At 43.0% G+C, this 22,753-nt stretch overlaps 1 protein-coding gene across 2 annotated transcripts in view; it reads right to left on the bottom strand.

Annotated features, from left to right (window-relative positions):
- The window catches only part of SNTG1 (syntrophin gamma 1), a 3,232,656-nt gene that overhangs the window by 1,495,186 nt on the left and 1,714,717 nt on the right, over positions 1-22,753 (bottom strand). For both annotated transcript variants that reach the window (XM_069218895.1, XM_069218893.1), the window contains one exon: positions 7,299-7,356. In XM_069218895.1, coding sequence (XP_069074996.1) covers positions 7,299-7,356 — 58 coding nt within the window. The remainder of the gene's footprint in view (positions 1-7,298; positions 7,357-22,753) is intronic.

Here is a 22,753-nt window from a genome sequence, read left to right as displayed (position 1 = left end):
TTGCTTACCAATGGCTTTGTGGTTTGTATCTCACATGTGCCTGCTTTCTATTTGATGGGTTTATTAGTTTAGGCTGTCCAGCATGTCTTTGTCTCTGCCATGCACCACAGCCTGTTCACCATCTCTATGACTGCTAATTGTATTCTTCCATGAGTGCTCACTTTCTATAAACAGGCTTTTAAATATTGTTCTTATCTTATCACTTTTGCTGTACATTCAAAGACAGAGATCAAATGTCACGCTCTGTAGTCTGATGGAGCTTGGGGTTTATTTTTCTTTCTCTAACTTCAAAGTGAAACAATTTATGTAAAAAAATCTTGCTGAGTACTGGAGATAGGAAAGGAAAGGTACTTTTCTAGGACCAATCGAGACGTAAATGTCTATAATGAACTGTGCAAATATTTCAGAATATACCAGAATCAAGTAGCACAAATGAAGCACATTTTTTGTAATCCTAAAGTGTGGTGAAAACAAATATTTTAATACTATAAAAAAAAAAATACACTAGGCAATGCTGTTAGAAATGGGGTCTTTGGTTGGCAGTCAGGTTGCCCCCTGTCCAGGCAAGGACCCTCACTCTAGTCAGGGCAAAGGAGAAACACACCTGGTTAACCCCTGCTCACCCTCTTGGTAGCTTGGCACAAGCAAAAAGGCTTTACCCAGAATCAATGTGTAAAGTAGTTGTACCAACACACACAGTAATACAGTGAAATACTACAAAATGGACACCACACAGGTTTAGAAAAAAAGTAAATATTTATCTAAGTAGACAAGACCAAATACAATAAAAATCCACAGCATACAAATATGACTTTAGCAAGTAAAAACACAAAAATAGTGCCTAGAAGCACCAATGCTTTAATTTGATGTTGAGCAGCATTGTGATGGAGTTGTTTCCCACAATGTGCCGCCACTGGTGTCATTTACGGAGTCAGACGGACCCCCAGGTACAGTATCGTAGCTAAGGTGTGGAAAACAGGATGGTGCACGGAGTCGGGAGGGAGGCGTCACTGGATCTAATGCGACATCGGTTCCGGTGCTGCAAGGGCGAAGGAGCGGAGGCGTCACAAAGAGGCATCAGGTCCTTGCTGTGGAGGTGAAGCGGTGTCAGTTGCGAGGAATTGGTCCCTATGCACTTCCAGCAAAGTCGAAGTCCGGTGAAGTCACAATGGTACGGGGTGACCTCATGGGGTCAAGTCACATCCCAGGGTCACAGGTGCTGCGACGGAGTCGGGTGTTATGAACGTCGGGACTACGTGACTCCGATCTTGCGAGTTCTTGGGATGTCAGCGGCGTTGGTGCCGTGGGGCCTACGATGTCAGTGGAGTCGTCATGCTTCTGCAAGGTCCACGGCTTCAGGTGCAGGCGGCGTCAAGGGTTCCATGCAGAGGCATCCTTACGAAGTCGCATGGCGTTGTCTGATGTTACTTCACTGAGATTTGACAAGAAATTCTCTCTCAGAGCCCCAGGAACTGGAATGGCACCCACTGACAAGCTAGAGTTATCAACAGGCAGATTCAGGGACTCGTTGGTGAAGCCTTTGCTGTCCCTGAGGCTTCAAAAACAGGAGGCAAGCTCAGTCCAATCCCTTGGAGATGCCTCTCAAGCAGGAATGCACTACAAATTCCAGTCTTTGTACCCTTTCAAGGCAGAAGCAGTAACTGTAGGATAGCCCAACAAGGCACAGTCACAGGCAGGGGCAACACTGCTCCTTAGCTCTTCAGCTCTTCTGGCATAGGTTCCTCTTGAATCCTTGAAGTAAGCTAAAGTCTGGGGTTTTGGGTCCACTACTTATACCCCTTTGTGCCTTTGAAGTAGGCAAACTTCAAAGGAAAGTCTCTGTTGTTCACAAGATCCTACCTTGCCCAGGCCTGGCCCCAGACACACACCAGGGGGTTGGAGACTGCATTGTGTGAGGGCAGGCACAGCCCAGCTCAGATGGCTCATCAGGATAGACAGGCTACACCCCAGCTCCCTTTGTGCCACTGCCTAGAGGAGATTCACAAACAGCCCAACTGTCAGTCTGACCCAGACAGGGAATCCACAAACAGGCAGAGTCACAGAATGGTTTAAGCAAGAAAAATGCCTACTTTCTAAAAGGGGCATTTTCAAACTAACAATCTAAATACCAGCTTCACTAAAATATATATTTTTCAATTGTGATTCAGGGACACCAGACTCCAAGCACTTAAAAGATGGTTAAAGGCGGCCCCCATGTTAACCTATGCGAGAGACAGGCCTTGCAACAATGAAAACTGAATTTGGCAGTATTTCACTGTTAAGACATGTAAAACACATGAGCACATGTACCACTTTTAAAATACACTGCACCTTCCTCAAATGGCTACCTAGGGCTTACCTTGGGAATGCCTTACATGTATAAAAAGGGAAGGTTTGGGCCAGGCAAGTGGGTACACTTGCCAGGTCGAATTGGCAGGTTAAAACTGCACACACACACACACTGCAGTGGGAGGTCTGAGCCACGTGTACAGGGCTACTCACGTGGGTGGCACAATCAGTGAGTGCTGCAGGCCCACTGGTAGCATTTGATTTACAGGCCCTGGGCACCTCTAGTGCACTTTACTAGGTACTTACTAGTAAATCAAATATGCCAATCATTGAAAAGCCAATGACACATACAATGTACACAGAGAACACTTGCACTTTAGCTCTGGTCAGCAGTGGTTAAGTGCCCAGAGTAACAAAAACAGTAGAGACAGAGTCCAACACACATCCAAAACAGGGGAAACAGAGGCAGAAAAGACAGGGAAGATCACGCCAGTGATGCCAGCTCTAACAGATGCCATTTTAACACAGTATAGTTTGTGAACTGTATACTTTTATCAGTAAAACTGTATGTGCAAATGTAATGGTTAGTTCAATTGAAAATGTGTTGTCAGTAATGGCAAAGTGCTAGAACACATTTCACACTGCTCCAATCTACGCCACTCCACAACACTGCACCCGACGACACTAAACTCCACAGCAATGCACTCTACAACATTCCACAACACTAACTTGATGCCACTCCAAGCCACTCCACTCTACTCCACTTTATACCACTCTATGCCACTTTACTCTAGGCCACTCTACTCCACTCAAAGACATTCCACTATATGCCACTCCACTCTTCTACACTCTATGCCACTCCATTCCACAACACTCCACTTTACGACACTCCATGCCACTCTACATTACTGTATGCCACTCCATGCTATACCACTCTACTCAATGATACTTTACTCCACTCTACGGTATGCCACTCCACTCTACCCAACTCCACTCCACTGCACACCCCTCCACTCTAAACCACTCCACTCAACTCTACTCTACTCCACCTTACTCAATGCTGCATCACTCTATGACACTCCACTCTATGACACTCCATGACACTTTACATTCTTTACGCCACTCTACTTTATGACTCTGTATTTCACTCTGTGCTACTCCACTCTATGCCACTCTACAACACTTTACTCCACTCTATGCTATGCCATTCTATAACACTCCACTCTACACTCTTCCACCCTAATCCACTCTACTCTATGATACTCTACCACACCCTACTCCACCCTACAACACTCTATTCCACTCTATCACACTCTATGCCACTCCACTCTATGATGTACTATGTCACTTCACTCTAGGCCACTCAACTCCACTCTATACCAGTCCACTCCACGCCAGTCCACTTTGTGACTCTACTACTCTCTACCCACTCAACGACCAATCCACTCGATGACTCATTACTCCACTCCACTTTTCTCTATGCCACTCCACTTTACTCTACATCACACCACTCTAGTCTGTGACACATTACTCCATTCTGTGCCACTTCACACTACAAACTTCTACACTAAGCCCCCCTACTCCATACTATGACACTCTACTCTGTGCAACTCTACAACACTTTACTTCACTCTATGAAACTCCACTGTATAACACTTTACTCTACCATACACCACTTAACTTTATGCCAATCCACTTCACTCTGAGAGATTCCCTCTATACCACTTTACTCCAATCCACTCTACAACACTCCGCACTACAAAACTCTACTACACTCTATGCAGCTTCACTCTATGACAATTGACTCTACACCACTCCACTGCACGCCTCTCCACACTATGACACTCTCTGCCATGCTACTCCACTTTATTCTCTTCCACCCTATACCCTCCACTCTATGCCACTTCACACTACGCCACTCCACTCTACATCACTCCAGTCCTCTCTACAACACTACATGCCACTCCACTCTATAACACTTTACTTCAGTCTTCTCGACTCTACACCACTAAACTTTATGCCACCTTATTGTACAACACTCTATGCCATCCACTCTACTCCACTCCACAACCTTCCACTCTGTGTCACTCCACTCTACACCACTCCACTCTATGAGACTTTACTCCGGTCTATGCCACTCCAGGCCACTCCACTCTATACTCCATCACTCTAGTGTACACTGGTTCACTCTACACCACTCCACTATACAATACTCCCATCTAAGACATGCCAGTCTGTGACACTCTACTCCACTCTACTCCAGTCTATGCTACTCCACTCTATGACACTCTACTGCACTTGGCACAACTTCCTCTATGCCACTTTACTCCACTCTGTGGCATCTCAATCTTCTCTACTCCACTATACCCTATGACACACTTCTCCACTTTACTTTCCTAATCCACTGTACACCACTCCATTGTATGCCAATCTATGCCACTCTATAACACTCTAGACCACTCAACTCCACAACACTCTACTCCATTCTAAGATAGTCTACTCCACTCTGACAGTCTATTCTAGACAGTCAAAAAGCAGCACACATAGAAAGGGGAGACAACAAGGAGAAATGAAGATATTTCTCCCTGTTGCACCTCCCCTGGGAAGGCGTAAGATTTTGAAGCATTCACAGGTTTACAGATTCGTGTAAATCTGGGAATGTGTCAAAACCCATGGATGTTGCCTGGAAAAATCTATGGCAACACCTATGAAGTGACTCCTTGACACAATGTAAAGCAGTGCAGTGACTTGCGCTGCGATGCCTTACACCATATCTACAAGGCCATGAAAAGCCACACAAAGGCCTAGATTTACAAGAATCCAGCGCATCAGTTCTGATGTGCCAGATTTCTTGCGACCCGCACCACCACCTAACGACACCATGGGTGTGCTGTATCTAGCAATACAGTGTACCATGGTGCACGTTAGGCCAATAGCATCAAAATATTTGACGCTATTGTGGCTCTCTGCTCCACTAGCATCTACAAATTTGATGCTAGTGGAGCAATGTGAAAGGAGGCCCATTGATTTCAATAGGTGTGTCCTTTTAACACCTTCTTTGAGCAGGCATTAAAAATGACACCACAAATGGTGCAATTAAATCTCATAGATTTCATTACATGATTTTGTTGGCCCCCCAAGCACCCAAATGGCCCATTTGCATACATTATGCCTGGTGCATGCATAATGCGGCGCAAGGGGTCGCAAAGTGGCAAAAAGCGTGCATTGTGCCACTTTGTAAACATAGCGTGTCGATTTTTACCTCATTGAGCCACCTAGCATTAAAAAAATTACGCTGATGTGGCGCATGGAGTCTCTTGGGCCTTATAAATCTGGCCCATAGTATCTTTGCATGACCTTGTAGAGATGGGCCTGCACTATGCATCGCCAGCATGTCACAAAAAGTGACACTGGAGGCCCAAAGGCCTTGTAAATAAGCCCCTGGGTGTATAGAAAACAATCTTGCAGCATGTTCACTGCATATGTTCAATATGAGATCTTGAAAATAACTCTCTTTTGAACAAAATTCGAATTTTTCAACTGCCTCATGACACTTCAGCTCCAGCTTTCACAATCATGTTCATCACATCCACGTTAATAGTGTACTCTGCATTCCTTTCGAAAAGAAAGTTTCAATCTCAAAATGCAAAGCAATTTATAACATCCCACACATATATAAACACACACATCTCTATGATGATATGGTATGCATTACGAGTCGTTCTTAATTGTATTCGTTTTATTCATGATGCTTCCAATTTGAGTACTGTTTTATTTTCTTTGATGTCACTTTTGTCTGCCATTTCAGACACTGTTCTATTGTCCTCTTTAGGACGAGCATGCTTTCTGTTTATGAATATTATGTCTAGAGTCCCAGCCACAGATCATCTCCTACCACCATATGACACAATCCGTATCCACAGACAGTAACAACAGATCCAACAACTGGGAACAATGATTTAGTTCCTTTGGTGATTTTCCAGCCAAGTGACCAGCAGCCTTTCTTAGAAGCTGCACATCCTGCTTGCCCCCCGGAATGCTAAATTCTGTATGTTTTTGCTTTTAGTACTAACAAGGAAATTACGTTTTCTGGTGAACCCAACACCCCATGGTTTCTTTTTCTGAATAGCGGGAAGTATTAAATTTAGTAAAAAGATAGAGAGAGAGTTGTTCGCAAAGATTCGAACGGGTGTTTAATTATTTTAATTAGTTTTAGTGTTGGTGTTGACAGCCGACATGTTTTCTCTGGTTCTTCCGTATGTGTTTTATTTACTTGGACTGAATTGGTGTTTCTTTCGAGGGTTTGTACACATCCTGCAAAAGATTCTGGTTTTTTAAGCAGCCTTTGTGTTTTTAAGTTTGTGAAGCAGTCGACATATTTGTAAAGGAATAGGTTTTATTTGGGCTCCGTTCATTTTTATAATTTGTACATTTTCTCCAATTGGTGATGTTTCAAAACACGATTTTTTTCAATATGTTGAATAGTTATTTACATCTAATATTTTCTAAATTAAGGTATTCGGGGCAACCCTCAAATACATTGTGTAAAAAGCAAGCTTTGTTCTGGGCAAAGTAAAAGCTATTACGATGTGAAGGTGATAATGATATAAATAAGAATTAAAGAAACACGCTCAATTCGAACGTCCTCAGTAGAGAAAAACGGTTTAAAAAAATATTTGTTTTCATCCTTGAGGTAATATGGTGCCTGCTTTGAGGGTTTCCCGGCGGAATAGTCCTTTAAAATGAGCTTCTGGGTTGTATACCTTCATCTGTTTGTGTAAAAAAAAGATTTCTGGGAGGTTAATTTGCAACACTATTTCAATAAAAATGTATTTGACAAACTCTACAATTTCGTGGCAATAAAGTGTTTACCTGCTCTGCTCAATACTGTGTGTACACGTGACGTTACACAATATTCTTCAGAATTGTAACGTGTTTCCGTTTCCACCCACCTCACAGACGTGTCAATGTAGCATGTGTTTTTTTGTGGTTTGTTTTAGTACACATACCTCTTTGCTCTTTGGAAATTTTTGAAATGACTACCGGAATGCTGTGCTCGGCTCCTCCCTGAAAGCAAAGATAAATGTGCATTTTATTATCACAGATATACCTTATGAATGAATACAGACACAATTATTATGCTGCTCCTGGAAGTAATACTGAGAACACAAAGTACGTTACATAGTTGGAAAACACTATTATGTCGACATAATGTAGCTTTACAACTCATACCGCAAGATTTCAAGACTGAGCCAAAATATTACCAATCGAACTAGTTTCGTGCAGACATTTCCTACACTGAGGGGCATATTTATACTCTGTTTGCGCCAGAATTGCGTCGTTTTTTTTTACGCAATTCCGACGCAAAACTAACTCCATATTTATACTTTGGCGTTAGACGCGTCTAGCGGCAAAGTCCATGGAGTTTGCGTCATTTTTTAGCGTGGACACCTACTTTGCGTTAATGATATGCAAGGTAGGCGTTCCCGTCTAAAAAAATGACTCCGAGGCATGTGCGCCGTATTTACACTCCCGGGCAAAATTCACGCCCGGGAGTGGGCGGGTCAAAAAAAATGACATCCAGCCGCTTTTGCACCGTTTTTTAGCGCCTGGACAAGGCAGGCGTTAAGGGACCTGTGGGCTCGGAAGGAGCCCAGAGGTGCCTTCCCATGCCCCCAGGCACCCCCCCTGTCACCCTTGCCTACCCCAGGAGGACACCCAAGCATGGAGGGACCCATCCCAGGGACATTAAGGTAAGTTCAGGTAAGTATTTTATTTTTTATTTTTTTGTGGCATAGGGGGGCCTGATTTGTGCCCCCCTACATGCCACTATGCCCAATGACCATGCCCAGGGGACAGAAGTCCCCTGGGCATGGCCATTGGGCAAGGGGGCATGACTCCTGTCTTTGCTAAGACAGGAGTCATTTCAATGGGGGTTGGGAGTCGAAAAAAATGGCAGAAATCGGGTTGAGGCGAAAAATTTGCCTCAGCCTGACTTGCCCCATTTTTGGGCGCCCAAGCTCCATATTCCCCTACGCCAGCGCTGCCTGGTGTACGTCATTATTTTTCACGCACACCAGGCAGCGCCGGCGGCTAACGCCGGCTAACGTCATTGAATAAATACGGCGCCCGCATGGTTCTTCAGAATGGCGTTAGCCGGCGCAAATTTTTTTGACGCAAAACTGCGTTAGCGCAGTTTTGCGTCAAAAAGTATAAATATGGCCCTGAGTGTCTGACACAGTGCTTAATTTGTAAATAAAAACGTGCCGGTGCACAAAGCCCTCTGAAACACGAAGCTGCTGCAATTGAATGTGCGAACACGAAATACTGAGGCAGCGTAATCCTGAAGCCATGTCGGGCCTCTTCAATCCATTTAAAGCCACCCTCTGCCCCTTTAGCTCACTCCTGCAGCTTTCTCCAATAGTGATGCTTTTTTGTTTGTCTCTTCCTCCGGCTTTCCCATGTGTGTCTTTTGCTCGCAAGAAAAGCTTGAATCAGAAAAATAATGCTGACCTTCACAAATAAGTGTTGGTGCTCCGCACCGGAAACAGCAAGCACAAATTAAGTACTCGTCTGACTATGCCAACATATGCTCAGGGTTTTTGTCTATTCTCAAGTAGCAAGGAGTTTCTAACTCCACGTCTCAGAAGTAATACTTATAGCATGGTTTAAGAAAGAGGAGGTGGCAAAATTCAAGCATGAACCCAAATCCAACGAAACCATGCATTTCTTCAAATGCATCAGTGCCTAAAAATAAACATATGAAATCAAGGACATGCAATAATACAGTTCAGCGAGTTTCATCATATCTGGCACACTATTAAGGGGCGGTATATTCCATCCATGAAACAATATTCGGAAAATGTTCAGTCCATCAGAATATTGAGCTTGGTTTTTAGTATTACCAGTGTTTCAAATGGGAAAAATAAGTGCAGGTACTCACCAAATTAAGCCTGAGGGTGGGGTTTTGGGCGGAGTTTGGGGTGGAGCTAGGGGCGGGGCTAAGAGGAAAGGAATTTATTAACCAAGTTAAGATTTTCTCAGTGCACAATTAACTACTTCATCACTTTGCATTGATACAAAGCGCATAAGTCCTGCAAGCATGGCTAACTTTTCTTTCCCCTATAAAGAAATCGCAAGGTATAACACGGTGCCGCGACCTTAAGCTGTTTTTGCATTTTTCAGTCACACTTCATCGATGCTTTTCTGACTGAACATGTCGACATTAAGCTGCACTCTGATTTTTCGCGAAGACATGACGAACCCCAGGATTTCTAAAATCAGAGTAGAGTTCACTTGCCTTCTCATTTGTTGTACACATTTTTGATTGACAGGTTGGGGCTGAGAACTCACACCAAAAATAGGAAAGGATGCCTGTACAACCAATCACAATGCAGATTTTCAACACTGTAGCTTCTACTGCGGCATGAACACAAGTGGGGGGAAGAGGGGACTACTACCGAAATAACGACACTACTGGTTTAGGTATTTATTTGATGAAGTAAATACCTCAGATTCCGATGTTCAATTTAAAAAACGTGGCCTAAGGTCCAGAAAAATGAGTTTATTCCATATAGCTTCACACGTTGCACATAGTTCCATACGCGTCTGCTTTAACTGGCACTTGTCACCGGTCAATTTCAACAGGTTTTACCGACAAAATTGTGGGGGGGGGGGGGGTGATAATAACGTTGATGATGGAAGGAATCAAACCTCTTTCTAATCCACAAAAACTGAAGGGCGATCAAACGGAGCCATAGGTGATGCCATCAGAGAGGATCTTAGACAGTCCTGTCTCCAGAATACAAATGCCTTAATGTAGAAACGCAGGTTATGCCTGTGATGCAGTACCGACGTTCAGAGACGTTTTAAGACATTGCCAAAGTGGGCAAAGGCCCAGAGCCCCCTATTTCCGCCGCCCCCCCTCCCCGGTAAAATGGACTTTCTCTCTCCTGCCTCTGTCTACTTCCTTCGGCATGCCAGCCTCTCTCCTCTCTGCGTACCTCCAGCTCTCTAAGTGACATCTGAAGGATAATGGTTAGTTCAACTGTTTTTGGTTCACCCCAATTTCTGAAAGTTTTTTTGGCAGAACACAGGGCCGAATTAGCCGAAAATAGGTAATAATATTCAGAGTTTTTCCAGACAAGAGCCCTTAAAATCTGTATTACCCGGATCACCAAAAATCTTAAAACAACAGTGCCTAAGTCTAGACAATAAGTTGCAGACCCCAAAGTTCTTCTCAAAAGCCTGCTGCCAGCACAGCTGAATGTCAGGGTTACAGAATATCAAGGCTGCTGACTCTTAACTCCATTTAATCCCTGATACATGCACCGCCCTGGACTTCCTGCCCTTTATTTCACTCACGCAGGTTCTTTTTCATCTCTGCTTTCCCTTTGGTTAATTTTTCTGTCTTTCTCTTGAACTTTCCTTCTCCCTTTGCTTCCTTTCTTTTTTCGGGTCAAAGTCCTATGATGAAAATTTACCAAAAATCGGTGCTACTGGGCCCAATGTGCATTGAGGAAGCAGCTCTGGTTGGAAATCTTGCATATATTCTCCAACCAGCAGAAGGCAAATACTGTGTGGCAATTTAACGTGGTGCAACATATTCGAAACAAAGTAACTGCATAGAGAGGATTCAGCTTGGTGAAATAATTATTAGAGTGCAAGAAAATTGTGCGCTTCAAAACAGTAGGTATGTCAGCTGCAGTACCTGCACCTTCTCAAACACAGAAGAGCAAGATGACACTGTGCGATAAGGCCTACAAGATGAGCTACAGTGCTTCTTCCTGACTCAGCTCAGATTTGAATTGATGGCTGTGGGGTAAACACTCATTATTCCTCCTAACAAGACTCTGTACATGTCTAGTAGGTTGCATACTCCTAACAATTGCACGGCTAAATTGTGGGTGTGGTTAGGTAGTGTTGAAGATCTATTTTTATCACAATAACATAGGGATAACATAGATGTGTTCAACTTCCACAAATCGGATCCACAAATAAGCAACTATGTACAAGTGTGACTCTTCTAGTGCTCCTGAATCCTGAATCATAAAAGAAATGGTCATGACATACTACTGGCTTTGCCCGAGAATACAGAAGTATGCTAGAAGTACTACATGATTATGTTACAGCACAGTCATTGTGACTCTTGCCCACAGCTTCTCATTGAAAAAAGTTGTATTACTGTAGTACTGCTGTCTGGAATCCCATAACAGAACGTAAACCAAAAGACATTCTCGCAATTAAAATTATTTTAAAAGTGGCATTACAGTGGTTTCACCGCTAAAGGAAGAATTTTGGTAGTTCACTAATTCATGTACACAAATGTCCACCATATTCCAAATTCCATAGGCTAGAGTGGAATTGTAATACAGCAGACGGGATATCCATCACTTATGTGACTCAGTAACCCTGTCTGGCAAACTCTAAATCCGACCCTAAGTGCACCAGGTGTGGTACACCAGATGCCTACTTTTATCACATGGTGTGGCAATGGCCAGCAATAGTGACAGCTTGGAGGGCAGTGCTGACAGAAATTTTAAAGCTTGTTTCCTTAGACCCCCTGCCAGAACTCTGCCTCCTGGGATCGATGCAAGGATCAAAGTGCATAAACTAGAATGCTGGATGATTATCTTAGCATTACAAATGCTGCATTGCAGTGGCATGGAAGGCAGCAGAGCTACCCTTGGAGTTGACTTAATGAAATGGGCAAAAGCGAAAAAGACAGCCATCACAACCTCCGGTAAACAGACAGGCTACATGCTGGGTACAACAATGTGGGATGCGTATATTACCCAAATGACTAGGAGAGAAGTTGCTGGATTTCTTTGAGCAGGGAGGCCCTTCCTTGGCCTATGAGGCTGCACATCAGACCCTCCTCCCAAGAGAAGGATAGGGGATGTGAAGGACCCCAGAGTTCCAGCAGGACACAAAGGGAAGAGAGAACAATGTCTATTGGAATCTAATGAAAAAGATGGGAGGGTGACAAGAGGTGATGGCCCTGAAAGGGGGAGAACATAGGAGAATCAAAAAATAGAGAACCCCAGGTAAAGAAGTGCTACCTGATCGAATTCTTCAATGTTCAGATGCAATAAGGCATCACATATGTATTTGTTTCTTTATGTTATCTATTTACTGTTTGCATTGAGCAATTGGTTTATCTCTGTTACCTTTACAATGCTATATCCCACCACCCCTCAAGTTGGCCAAAAGGCTTAGAAAAGATTGCCGGGGGAATGGGAAGGCCTGTTGAGCAATCACAGAAGGAGGTTCAGCATTAATACTAAATTCCGGTGTATGAGGACAGTCAGCAGCACAGGTTTCCTATTGTGGGACCAGAAATGTGTGCATTTGTGGTATTATAACATTTTGAAATCAATCAAGAGACATTTAAAAAAAATGGTAAACTAAACATCAAACTGTTGTCAAACAACAACTTCCCTGCAAGAGTATCCCTCTAGTCTGGTTATCTGGTATGTCTGTGTACCCCTTTATTTATGGCCCCAGGTGTCAGTTTAGTGAGTGTGCAATGTATGTTACTTCCACCTTCTAGGGAGTCTCCCCCTATTGCCGTATATTTGCCTAGTTCATCATTCACTTTATAAAGTATCCTTTCATATCATGCAATTTGATGCATTTTCTGTAGCCATGTTCTGATGGTAGAATGTTAGGTTATGAAACAGTTTTGTGTATAGTTATTCTTCTCATATCATTAGTTCCACGGAGTCAGGGGAATTTCACAGATATGACTCCTGCATGGAGCCATCATCAGCAATCTCGACTCAGTAATGATCTTAGTATGGGTGATCATTTAATCCTTAGGAAACAACTTAGATCACCTTGGGTTATCGGCTCTGAAGTGGCATGGTTACGATATTCTTCAACATTCGAGCATAATTGGCCACTGAACTTTGCTGCCACTGATATTCCATGTGCTCATTGTGTCCCACAAGGTTCCACCCTCTCTCCACATCTCCTTAATCTGTATGGAGCACAGCTTACCAAACTCTTTCACTCTATGGTTGTTGTTTTCTACATTTATATCAAAGATACCCTGCTCCTGGTTATGTTTGGTGGTGATGTCTTGTTAGCTGCAAATTTATAGCATTGCATGTGTAACATTTGGGAATGAATGGTAGAGTGGACCTTTTGCTAGATACTTAGTTACACAGTAAAATGAGATATCTACCAGTCCCAACAGAGACCGTTAGGGACCTCTGCATAAGGAAATATTCAGGTTTGTCCATTTTGTGCTATTTTTTGGCAGTTGTGTCTACTTGCTATTTACACTTGACAGGCCAGCAGAAATGCTTACCTTATTTTATTGATGCTGGAACAAGATCAGTTTTATTGGCCAATATTGTTTCGAGGATGGATCATGCCAACTTGTTATATTTTAACCGTCCTGATTACTTGTTAAATCATATCCATGTCCTTCAGAATCAAACAGTTAGGTTAATTCTTGGAGCTACTAAATACTATCATATCTCTTTCTCTATTGCGTTCACTGTCTACTGTTTTCTGAGCATATTCAGTTCAAAAAATTATACACTGCCCATTATGCTATTAATGCTCATGCCACACAGTTTATTCAGCATCATATTCTTATGCATGAGTCTTACCAAGATGTGTACTTTTTCAGTTAATTAAATGGTTATTCCCAGATTTGGCAAGGTTAGGATCACAGTTCTTTCTGTGTTAGCTGCCAGATATCGGAATTCTTTACCCAGTGGGTTGACATCCATCAGACAGGGTGTTTAGATTTGTTTCTTCAGTAAACCTTTTCATCAAGCTCTGCAACATTCCTATCCATTCTCTTAGTGCTCATAAACCATTAATGAGTGAGTACTTTTCAAATAAATGGGGATCCTCACAGACATCATCAGATTCCTCGGTCTCAACATCACAAGATCATATGCTACACAGAAAAAACACACAACTCATCCTATCACTCACCGAAGACCCCTCCACCACCAGAATAAACTTCTGTGACGGCATGACCAACATAGCTAACAGGATGAGAGCCAATTACTTTAAACTCAACTCCAAGACAGAAGTGCTATTCTTTCGTAGAAACACATCCATATGGGCCTCAGCTCGTGGTCAACCGAACTAGGTCCCACACCCTCACCTACATACCACTCACGCAACCTCATCATAATCTTAACAGCAAACTGACATGGGAGGTCAGATCAACGCAGTCGCTTCCTCATTCTTCCACACCCTTCGCTTGCCCTGCAGAATCATCGACTTGATACCAGCCAGCACCAGAAAGACCTTCACACAGGAAATAGTCACCAATCACCTTGACTACGGCAATGCACTCTACTCCGGCATCTCCACCCAACTCCTCAAAAGATTCCAGAATGCTGCAGCCAGACTCATCCTGCACCTCCCCAAATGGGCCAACATCATCCCCCAGCTGAGAAACCTTCACGGGCTCCCTATCCAGAAGAGATGCCAGTTCAATACCCTCACACATGCCTACAAGGCCCTACACAATCAAGGACCGGCTTACATCAACCACTGACTTGACTTCCATCAGCCCTCCAGACACCTGCACTCCTCCTCACTGGACTTTGCGTACAGCCCCTACATCCGTCATAGCCGCAGTGGTGGCTGTGCCTTTTCCTACATCACCGCCAAAACCTGGAACGAGCTTCTCCTCCATCTGGGAACAGCACCCTCCCCTACGGATTTCAGAAAGAAACTCAAGACCTGACTTTTCGATGAAGACATCACACCCCAGGACCTAGATACCCCCAAGGTGATGGTGCTGCGCTCTACAAATACCGGTTGATTGATTGACAACACAACATAACATTATATAACATAAAGTAACGCAACGTAACATAGCATAATACAATTTATTGCAACATAACATAATTCCTCTTTCCATGTATGCTCAATAAGTCCAGGTAATAAGGGTACCAAAATGTATCATCAAGGTTTTTCTAAACTTAGTTGTTGGAAACACATGGTCATTTGAAGGTGCTAAAACAAAGCAGAAAGTAATTTCCTGTTCATTTGTTAGATTACTTTAAACATCTATTTGTAAATTTGACTTTTTGAGTCAATGACTATATTGCAAATATTAGAAACACAACGCACTGAAACGCCACCTTCCCCAATTAGCAGGCCCTTCTGCATGATTGCCAATACCCACAGAAAGGACTTATTGATTTCTGAGATAATTCTGCACACCATATGCTACTTTCAAAAGGGTGTTTTCACAGCCCTTCTAAAGGAGATGAGTATTGGCAGGCACCTTTTTTTCCTCAGCTGCATTCTAAGTAGCTGCATACTAAGTCTGCTCCTACGTGCCTCCTCCTGTAACGATTTCGCAGAAGTTTCTAGTAGCAGCACTTAAAAATAGAGAAAATTGTTGATGCTAAGAATTTAGCTCTACATCATTTTTACCACCTAAACGTGCTGCAAACACATCAAGTAACTTCAACGGTTATGCATATTATTTAGATTTTTTTTAAATAGCTCAGTTGCATGTTTTATTGGAAGGATAATATTAATATGCATGAAACGATTCAGATTCTCTGAAATGAAAAATGAAATTCTGTAATTTCTTGAATTATTTGGTCGGGTCTTCACTGTAGGATAGATATCAGACCGATTGGGAGATGCAATTACAAACTGTAACCTAATATTACAAATTCTCAGCATTATACGCTTTCAAAAGTATCAATCGGTGCTGAAAATGCTCGTTGCTGAAACGTGGTGAATTGCTCTCTCAAGTCCAACGTATGTGTACAAAAACACATTTTCCCTCACAAATCAAAGTTCACGGGTAGAGGCATTATAATTGACAGATTACATCACCATAGCTAGGACTTGCAGTTGTGGAAATTCGGCCGGTGTGTGAATAGCTGGTGGGAAAAAGGATGTTCCTATAGGAGGGCCATGGCATCGGCAATGCCAATGCGGTGAACACAGAACTATAATTTGGTCGATATTCACGCATTTCACCAACACATTTTCCCATAACAACTGCATTTGCAACTTGCAACTAATTCAAGTAAATGTAAGTGGTGCATAGTGTTGAAAGATGCACCAAAATCTCCTATTTTTCCAAAAAGTAAAGGAACGGCGATGTTTTCACATGACAACGTGTTTGCCTCACAAAGAAACAAGAATTTCTTGCACAATGCATTGTTTGGCAATTTGCTGCAAAACACTATAAATGCGTGTATATATATATATATATATATATATATATATATATACACACACACATATATATATATATATACACACATATATATATATATATATACATATAATCATATAATTGGTAGTAACTATAGTAATGATAATACTATTACCAGCATCGCTACCATTACTATTACTTTTACTTTCACTACTACGACTACTACTACTACTACCACCAATAATACTACTAATGGTAATAATACATAATCCCTAGGAGATGGTGAATTTGCTCTGTTTGGGTCATTTTAAATCTGCTCTGGCTTCATCAGGGAACCATTTGAAGGGGATCAGACCTGGCATAAAGTGATCAGAGATGTATGCTTCTGAAAATAACCTTGCAGTCACAAGCACAGCCACCTTCAAGAGGACAAGGTAAGTCTGGGGATACCTGTTAGTAGTCGGACGTAGAGAGCACTAGCATTGTACAGAAAGAAGGTTTAGCATCATCTTCAGGAATTAAACTGTTACTTCCTCCGTTGGGTCTGATGTTACTTTGCACATTGTATATTGTGTGCTGGAGTGAAAACGTGCTGAAAAGGATATGTTTTTAATCGTATGTGAACGCAATGATAGCGGAATAGGGCAGAGAATGAGAAGAAGCAATTTCCAGATTTTGGGAGTGAATCCGGAGAAGGACTGAGGAAGAGTGTGCTTTTTATTGCCGTGCATTCAATGAGGGAAGTCTGTAAGCTTCAGAGAGAAGACACGAGATTGTGAGTCTGTAAGAGAGACATTGTTCAGTGGCAGAATCGACCACTAGACATGTCAATTGAAGTAACATCTTGCTTTAATCAGGAGATTATATAGGAATATGAAGGTAGCAGTGACATGGTCGATAAGGTTTGATGGCGCGCACAAGTAGGCCTGCAGCATGGAGACCAGGATTCAGAGGCTCAAGATGGATTGTTGGCATGCCTGTGAGAATGGAATTCCCATATTCGTGTTTGAAGAGAATCAGATATAGAGCAGCAGTCTTAAAATCATGTTCTGATGGAGCTAAGTGCCGACCAAGATGACCGCACCCTGCTAAATCTCCCACAAGGCGCCACTTACCCTGGGCCCCTGCCATGCCACAGGAACCAAGAGCCATCTGTTGATGAGGGGGCAATTTCTCATATGCCGGGACCTCTCCCAGGAGTCCTTACCAGCAATCGCAGTATGCCATGAGTGACCCAGTCACAGAGCTGGATGCTGGGCAGGCTGCAGTCAGGGATCCTACAGAGTGTGCAGGCTGAACCACTCCTTTCCCCGCAGGTCAAATAAGACCATTCAATGCACTGGGGATGGCTGACACTAGGAGGGTCAGCAGTTTGATCCTTCTGGTGCTGCGCAAGCCTGGAGGCCTGTGGCAGCCCTAGCCATGCCCGATTCAATTCTCTGCCCTCAGCCCAGTAATGAGCATCACTGTCCACCACCGTGTTGAGAGCGCAATACAGGAACAGTCTTCCAGACTAGCCTACCCTAGCTCTGAGGCTGAGTCTCAAAGACACAACTAGGAGGTGTGAACCTGCAGCCCAAGCCAAGCCACCTCAAAATGAGATCTGGGACTCTAGGCCCTGCCCTCTCTGGACACTACCAACTTCCTCCACCTGTAACGGGCCCCTCTGGCTGGAAGTGCTTACACAATTTTGGGACTGCTGGATGTGGCAAGTAATGAGTTGACTATTGATGGTGCCGACGCGCCTGGTCCTTAATAAGTAAACTTACAAGGGGACGTGTATAGTCCGATGAACCTTTTGGATCGCATGGAGTATCTTAGCCATGTAGTGACCAATGTCATCAATGATCAATATAACCAATCAATAACTCCTCAGATAATCACTAGTTATTAGACAAATATAACAACATTTCATGAATAATCACAACTCGATAAAGCGTTTAATAATTTTTATTTCCCTATTAATTACAATTCTAATGCATACGGTTAACTCAAACTTTATTTAATCAGCTCAGAATTAGTTTATTAGCGACCACCAATAACACAATCTAATCAGAACTTGAGAAAACATGTGCTCAAAAGCTTCAGCATAAGCCAACATAAATGAATATTTCAACATTAATAGCAGAGTTCAGCAATCATTTCATCAATCATTTGTCACTGTCAACGTCACCCAAAAGAACCCTACCTAAACCAGATTAGCATCAGCATATGGGACTTCATGCGAAAACAATTTAGAAATCATGAATTTGGAAAACATCTTGCTGGAAGAAAAACTATAAAACAACGCAGTTGGTACCTAGAAGAAAAGGCACAGGGTTAATCAGTCACATTGTCATAGCTACCTATCCACCAAATGAATCAGCAACAAAGTCAATCTAAGTCTTCAGGTCATCAATAAATCAGCAATGCATCAGGCTCTCATGAGCATGAGCCCAATGACAGAATCTCAAACCACGTCTTCTGATGTCATTAGCATTCACCCCTCGCATCTGAAGTTTTAGCCCCTTGTTGTTACTTTTTATTAGAGTTTTCCAGTCCATCCCCCTAATTATTAATTGGTCAATTTGCTCTCCATATGTGACGTTACCCAATACATTTTATTTTACATATCAATGAGTTCTAGTATTTCGTCTTTCTCAGTTCATGGATTGGTTCACTGTACGATGTCTTCATCATCCGGTTCTTGAGGTATCAAAAATGTTGCATCTTCCTCTTCAGTCAGTGTCTCTATTGTTTGAGTCCTGGGAAAGTACAATCAGCCTACTCTACACATAATTGTATCAATTTGACTTCATCATCTCCTGTCCGTTGGTACATTGCAGAAAATTCTAGCTAAGCACACAGTTCACGGTCAGTTCAAATGCACCAGCTTCTCTACAGTGTGCTAGACATTCGGCTTCTGCGTGAGGCCTGGCAAGTAAGCCACAACTTCAGCTAAGTTAGCTTCTATGATATAATGCAAAACATAGGTTATACATTTCATTATGGTGCATTACTACATTATTATTACACATTTTCATTATTTCACGCATTTTTAATCATTTTAGTATAAATTTGTATAAGTGCTACCACTCCCCGTGGGCACATTTTCAAACGTGCACATTATTTTCTCTATAATTAATTTCTCTATGAACATTTTGTTAATCAAAACACATAAACATGCATTAATAATTTTTAATTAGCATATCTGCTTCAACAATGGCCCGTGTCTTCTTCTTTCTTCTTTTCTCTTCTTACTCCAGTGACGACTACAGTGGCTTTTGGACCCCCTGCAGGATGGATCTACATTCTATCTGGAGCCTCACCAGTCACGCTTCTGGCCCAGTTCTGGCCTAAGCCTGAAAAGTCACACTGGGTAGAGGGCCAAAATACTGACAAGCCATGCAGGAGAGTCATCCACCCACCCCATGGTAGGTGGACTACTACCATGATCTTGCTGCACCATAGCCCTGTTGCAGCAGATATGGTAATATGAGAATATGCTAATGATTTGCATATACATACTAATAAGAGGAACAATATTAATAAATGAAAATAACGTGTAATATGTAAAATGTGCCCACGGGGAGTGGTTACCATCTGTGTTAACAGTACTAAATAATGTGAAATGTTTTAAAGTTTTGTATTAATATATCATAATTAACAATATAATCTATGTTTTGTAATGCCATACGTTCTTAGTTTAGCCAAAGGCCTAGTCAGCTCTGGGCCTTGCCTGCTTAAACATGGAGATGCGATGAGCTGCCGCAGACTGGAACTGGAGAGGAGAACCTTGAGCTGTACAGAGTTCAACAATGAGCTCTGATAAGAGAAAACTGCAAACTCGCCAGCGGACAAGAGACAATCAGAACAAATTGATACAATTATGTGTAGAGTAGGCTAAATGTACTTACCCAGGACTTGAACAATGGAGCTACAGACTAAGAGCTGGGAGCAACAATTTTGTTACCTGAAGACCCGGATGATGTTCTCATCAACAGAAGAACCAATCATGTTAAAGGAACTTGACTTTCAAAATAACGTAGACAAGTGGTAAACAAAAATTATAGATTAGAGTCATAACCCCTGATAAGGTTGACCAATGGGCAAATTGTAGGACGGACTGAGAGACCCTAATAAAAAGTCATGACATGAGGTGAAAATCAGAACGGAGGGCGGAGAATGGAGGGGCGAAAGTTGATGACGTCAGGAGATGCTGTCCGAAGTGCTGAAACTTGGGCTTGCTTCTGTGAGCCTGAGCCTTGCTGATGACTAATGACCTGGAGACGAAGTCTGACTCGTTGCTGATCTATCTCGGATACGTAGCTATAACCTGACTGACTAATGAATGCTTTTCCTTCTAGGTACCAACTACGCTATTTTAAACGTTTTTCTTTTCTAGATAGATTTTCCAAACTAATGATTTTTGACGAAATTATTTTTAGGAACTTGGCCCTGGACCCAATCATGGACTGCACAGGCCACAGACAGGCCCGAACACCTCACAGAGACCGACATCCTGACTGATCTTTTCTCAGGCCACAAGCTAGTAGATGTGTGGCATCTACTGCACCCTTCCAACAAGGAATATACCTTCTTTCCTGCTTGCATGGCATCCCATCTATCATTGACTACTTTTATAGTGGCTTTGCCCATCTGTAAGTCTCCGGGAGTACATGGGCTCCCCAGAGAGTTCTACAAAATGGATAAACCCCACTCTCCTCTCTCTATTGGCCCAGTCATACAATAAGGTCACAATCCAAGGCTGTCTGGGAATGATCTCCAAAAAGGCTACCATAGCAGTTATCCCTAAGGAAATTAAGGACCAATTGGATTGCACCAACTACTCCCCAATTTAGTTGATCAATGTTGACTTTAAGATTCTTGCCAAAATCTTGCTGATGCAGTTCGGAAAGGTTATACCTCAACTAATCCATGGGTCCCAGGTCAACTATGTCCTGGACCTACATTGCAGGACTGATTACGCACCCTCGTCCATGTTTTATGACATGTCACACATGACCCAGATGAGAAATTGGCTTTCTCTCTCAATGCGAAGAAGGTATTCGATAGGGTGAAGTGGCCCAATCTATTTGAGTGACAACCAAAATGGGCGTAGGGAGCAACTTCATCTCCAAGGTCTGACTCCTCTTTTACTCACCCATGGCAGAGGTACACTGTGGTGGCTTCCTTTCAAACATGTTCCAGATACACCAGGGCACACAGTAAAGCTGCCAGGGCTCCCCCTTCCTGCTCCTCCTCAGACTGGAGCCTCTTCACTGGCCATTTGCCATCCTCCAGCTGTGTCCGGCATAAACATCAAGGTCACCACAGTAAAGTCACTACTGTAGGTGGACAATATACTTCTCCTTCTCTCCTGTTCTGATCCTTCATTATCAGTGGCCACATCCATCATAAACAGCTTCTGGGGCATCTTTGGGTATGAAATTAATTGGGGAAAATGTGAGCCCTTCTGACGGTCTAAGGCATGCCTCCATCAAAGAGACATGAGATGTCTATCAAAAGAATTCCATTATCCTAGCTTCCGAGGAAACCATTGGATGCTCCCCTCTGGACACCGTCCAAGCGAGACCTCCTCAAATGGCAATGCCTGAGCCTTTCCCACTGAGGTAAGGTGCAAAAACTGAACATGATAGTGGTACATCTTCAGCATGCTGCATTTGAGGATCCCTGCACACTTCTCTTGGGAATAGAGGCAGAAAGCAGGTCATGTAAATGAAGCGGGTGCTGCCCGCTCATATGAGCTACTGGTCTCTGTACTGATACAGAAGCTAGGGACCTCCGTCTTCCCCACATGACCTCTTACAACCTGGACTTCCACCTTTTGCAATTGATCCCTTACCTACAACACTCAGTAGAAATGCTGGAGTAGGTGCAAATAGAATGATACATCACATGCACCTCGTACCCATTGCTCCTGTGCTATCAACCACCACCTGCCGATGACCCATACAGACTCTTAGGGCTAAACCACAACTTCAGAGCATGTGCCAGGGTTGCATAACACAGCCCTCTGCTTCACTGGTAAACCATTTCTCTGGACCACATGGAGTACGAAGGGTGTGCTCCACATCGACCATCTCCTCAGAGAAGAAATACTTAAACCTTTACCAGTGGTCAGAGAGGAATGTGCCCTTTCCCTATCAGACTGCTAAAAACACCGCCTACTGACCTATTGTCTCAGCTTGATACTGGGCCCCTTCCATTGGAACTGCCAGTCTCGCCCATTGTAAAATACCTCTGATTATAGGGCCAATGGGCCCACTCCTGATAGAACTGCCAGCCCAGCCTCACCTGTTC

This window comes from Pleurodeles waltl, chromosome 2_2 (genome assembly GCF_031143425.1).
Source record: "Pleurodeles waltl isolate 20211129_DDA chromosome 2_2, aPleWal1.hap1.20221129, whole genome shotgun sequence".
NCBI lineage: Eukaryota > Metazoa > Chordata > Amphibia > Caudata > Salamandridae > Pleurodeles > Pleurodeles waltl.
The sequence above is the reverse complement of the archived record's forward strand: the minus strand, read 5'-3'. Positions and strand labels throughout refer to the sequence as shown.